At 36.6% G+C, this 4,534-nt stretch overlaps 1 protein-coding gene across 1 annotated transcript in view; it reads right to left on the bottom strand.

The window, feature by feature from the left end:
• The window catches only part of LRIG3 (leucine rich repeats and immunoglobulin like domains 3), a 64,263-nt gene that overhangs the window by 58,693 nt on the left and 1,036 nt on the right, over positions 1-4,534 (bottom strand). Inside the window, exons 2-3 of the mRNA XM_004380035.1 lie at positions 2,347-2,445; positions 1,140-1,362 (exon numbers count right to left, since the gene is read on the bottom strand). Coding sequence (XP_004380092.1) covers positions 1,140-1,362; positions 2,347-2,445 — 322 coding nt within the window. The remainder of the gene's footprint in view (positions 1-1,139; positions 1,363-2,346; positions 2,446-4,534) is intronic.

Here is a 4,534-nt window from a genome sequence, read left to right as displayed (position 1 = left end):
GGCTTACCAAAAGTAGCCAGTTAGGTAGGTTGCTGAAACTGAAGTCTCTAAAGAAACCTTTTTATTATCATAAAATTAAGCATCAATGCCCTTATTACAGTCCAACAAAACAGAAATTGCTTTTCACACGTATTTGTTTCTCTGGGTTAAGGCACCAAATATTTACTCTGTGTGTGCGTGTGTCTGTGTGTGTGTGTTCTGCAGAAAACTTTAACCTTCTATTTCCTTAATTCCCCAAATCCCAATACCTGGTAATATAATGTATAATTTAAACCACATCAACTACCTAACAACGCTAAACAGACTAGAAAGCAACCCGTAAACAGGTTTTTTTTCCCCCCAGTCATTAAAATAAATCTGTGTCCTACTCACTCTACCCTAGTAACAATCTCCATAGGACACAGTTGTTATTAAAAAAAAAAAATATATATATATATATATACCTCCTACCTACAATACTTGAGGCTAGAAAGTCATCTCGGCATTTAAGACACAAAATATGGCAAATATGCTTGGTTATATTCCCCATATGTGTCAGTACAGTCGATATGGGCCTTCAAAATGGTGTAATGAAAATGCAGTGGCTGCATAGCTACTGAAAGCTAGGCTAACACACAGTGTTCTTCAAAGCTCCCCGCCAAATACGGTGAAGCACTAATTACTAAATTAATTAATTCAGTGTTTAAAAATGAAGATTAACTATCCAGATAACCAAAGTTGATTGGAGAAAAGCATGAATCATTTGTGACATATGCAAAAAAAGGGGTGAAGGACAGTGAAATCACATCCAGAGAAGCACACTGTTCTGAAGGCAAGCCTATTAGTGAACAATTAGAAATGAGAAACGAGAGATCTTTTCAGTCTTCAAATTTTTGTTTTGAGAACCAACCTGGATTTCTCTATTTCACCTAAAAAAGAAAACAAAGCAAAAAAATCTGCAAAAGGTTTTATTTGAAACATGTTTGCCTAAAGACCTACCAGACAGGGAGAGACATGAGTAGATCTGTTCTGGTAGAGTTATAACATGAAAAAAAAAAAGCTGGCACAGTCTTTAAACTATAAAAATCCTGCAATTACAACCACTGCTGTGCATGCTCACCACACTGGAGCCAGACACTTTCCCTCACAGCCCAGCTCACGTCCATCTGGAGTTCATCAAGGAAACCGTGAGTCCAACAATTCACGTTAGGTTTCCAAAAAAACCTGTGTGCTTTTAGCACCACAGACAGTCCCAGATTTCCCACGTGGTTTAAAACAACCAAGGCAGACAGCCCTTCACCTGGAGGTAAGCCTGGGTCAACAGAAAGTCTTCTCTGGGCCAACTTGACTAAAGGGCATTTAACCAACATAAAACTGTGTCCCCTATTTATTATTTTAAGTTTTAAAAGGAAAGTGGGAACCAATCTGGCATTTACATTTAATATACGTGATTTTCTTTTTACCTAAAAAAATAAAATCACGCTCATCATTTTAACCGTTGTTTCATGAGGCAATCTTGTGAGAAATGATAGTGAGTGCTGGACATTTTTTTTTCTCAACCAGTAACTGGACGAGATCCCCACCAAGAGACCTTTAAAATGCGCAACTGCCTTTGGAGAAGAGTGCACGTGCTGGGGACCAGTCATTTGTGACCCAGAAGCAGGAGCTGGCAACCTTAAATATTTCCGTTATTGCAACCCATTTCCATTCCCGAGTTTTGTGTACTATTAAAAGCACATTATACGGGAGGGAGAAGGAAAAAAGAAAAAAAAAAAAATCACCCCGTAAGTTATTTTTACTGCTAAATACTTTAAAGTCATGATTTTTTAATGTACCTAAGTTTAGATTTAATACAATTTACCTTTCAGAAATGATTACTTCTCTGTTATAGGGTATCACGTTTTCTTAAATCTTCCTATATTGTTTTTATGCCTACATCATTAAAAACAGATTCAAGTTGTACAATGTCAATGTTTTCTTAAGCCCCTAAGAACACAAAACATTCAATAAGGAAGGCAGATTCTTCATTTTGAGATTTTCATTAATGAACATCTTCCCCAGGAAGCTTTTTTTTTTTAGGGAGATTAATAAATGGGAAGCGTGGTGAGACAGAGAGGTGTTAACTACTTATCCAGAACTCAGGTGACCAAATACTTGAAAATCAAACACTCTAAAGTCTCTCTTCCTACATACTAGCAAGAGAATAAATATATATGAACATAAGTAATTTATAGCATTTGGTTCCAGCTATCATTTTCTTCCTCTTAGCATGTGGAAATCTGACTTCCAAGTCAAATTTTAAAATGCAAATCCAGCACAGCTTCTTAATCAATCCCAGTGGGGCCTGCAGAGCTGCTAATTCAGCACAAATCTGGAAGGTTGAAAAGCAAAAAGCCAGGCTGTAGCTGTTTTAAGACACTGATCCAAACTGACTCATAAATCAGCCGGCTATGTTCAAGTTTTAGTCTGGAAAATACAGAAAAGCAGCTGTGAAAACCATAAGGACTATTACCCCCACCCCACCCCCAATTCTGGTACAGACCAGAGGATTTACAACAAGCCAACAATAAAGAAGTCACACCAGCCAGCTGAAACTACCTTTCGGACTTCCGCCTAAGCCCTGTTGAGAACTCAAAACGTTTCTAGGTGATAAGGTAAATCTGAAATTCCAGTGAGAATTTAATGATACTCGAAGCTCTCGCTAGCAATTGAGCAACTTTTCCCTCTTTTGGCTAAGTGACATAAATTCTAACAAGCACTTCTCCTTAGGTTCAAAACTCTTTGAAAGCACAAACTCTAGATGTAAACTCAAGTCTACCTCTAAAGGCAGTTATGAGCAATGCTTCTTCAAATAGTTAACTGTTTGAAAAGCCCCTTTCATTAAAGTATTAGAGGTTACTTCACGAAATGAACACCAAGTATAGTATTATTATTTTACAGCTCAGTCAAACTATTCAACTTTTCCCACGTGGGTTCCTATGGCAATAAATTATAGCTGAATAAAACGGAAAAAATGCATGCACACACGTTATCATAGAACAGAGTTTTTTTTTTTACTTGCAAATTCAACAAGTGGCAAAACTAATAAAACTACTCCAAAGACAAAATTTTACTATTTTAATTATCCGAGGAAAGGGAAGTTAGGATATGGGTGAAGAATAATATGCATTTCTCTACTTAAGTTTGAACTCTGAAACAAAGAGTCTACTTAAAAGCTGGTCTAATTATGTAAAACGTTTAAACAGCAGCTATGTTAAGCCTGCTGTTCCAAATGCCAAGTAACAGGGAAGGTAAAACTCAATTTGCATGTTCTTCTGCTCTTTTAAAAGGTGAAGAGACTTCTAAAGCTTTAGGAACAAGCAAAAGAAATATTTACAATGAAGAATTTAGTCCACATGGTTTGGTGACACTTGCAAAGATGGCTCAAAGTCACAGAAGTACAAGAATGATAGAGCTGTCCAATGGGTAATCACAGCGGGGCTTCTGACAACAGACCCAGTGCTTATTTATACAAGTGGAACTTATTTTCACGTACATTTAAGGAATGTGGACCTGCATTGAGACAATTTACTGCTGGCGGAAACGTAATTAAAGACTGTGCTAACCAAATCAACTGTAGTTTGTTTTTAGTGTGCCACCAAATTATCTGCAAAACAAAATCCTAATTAGGTCAGCTACTTTTAAGACAACGTTTAAATACGGATCAAACCCCTTTCGGTTTAACTCAACTTCTAATCAAGAGCAATTCACTTATTTTTTAAAGACATCCAAACTCACAAAAAAATATGTTGCACGCTAGAAGGATCCAATAGGCCACTGGACTTTGAGAAAATACTACTGAATGTAAGTTAGATTTGGTTAAAGATCCAAGCATATCTAAACACACCCCAGGAAGCATGATATTCATTCTTTTTCTCATCCCTGTATTATTCAAAGGTGTTCACCTCCAGTCATTCAAATGTTCAGTTCCATATGTTGTCAATAGAGCCATTCATGTTCCATGAATAAGGCAGCATGACCTCCACAAGAGGCAATTGAACAGAATTAGCCACAACTAATTGAAAGTCTTCCTGCTTTAGGCTGAAGCCCTTATCTGTTTCTTCAGTTGTAATAAAAACGACTGAAAAAGACAACCCCACGACAAGAGATTAAATACCAATCCACTACTCTGTAATTTTGCTTTTTTGAAAACTAAACCAAAGTTTATTTAAAAACACACACACCAAGAATATGCTGTTTGACACTCACCAAACCCAGCCTTCACAAATAAAGGAATTTAAATTAGTACAATGATGTAAAAAGTTTCCTTAACTACATGACCAAAACTTCTACTACTATCGGGATTGTTTTAAGAACTAGAACTACCACTGCAATTGTTCGGCCCAAATCTAATGCAATTTGTTTCAAACTGGAATTTTTTTTTTTTTTTTAACACAACTTTTGATTGTATTTTACAGAGAGTTCGGGGGCTGCTAGAGAATAAGAAGAGAGCAGAAACTTGGAAAGAATCGTCTTTCCAACTAAACTACATTTTCTTCCCTGTTCTTCCATGCAG

This window comes from Trichechus manatus, unplaced genomic scaffold (assembly GCF_000243295.1).
Source record: "Trichechus manatus latirostris isolate Lorelei unplaced genomic scaffold, TriManLat1.0 scaffold00069, whole genome shotgun sequence".
Lineage (NCBI taxonomy): Eukaryota > Metazoa > Chordata > Mammalia > Sirenia > Trichechidae > Trichechus > Trichechus manatus.
This window is presented reverse-complemented; position numbering and strand designations above follow the sequence as displayed.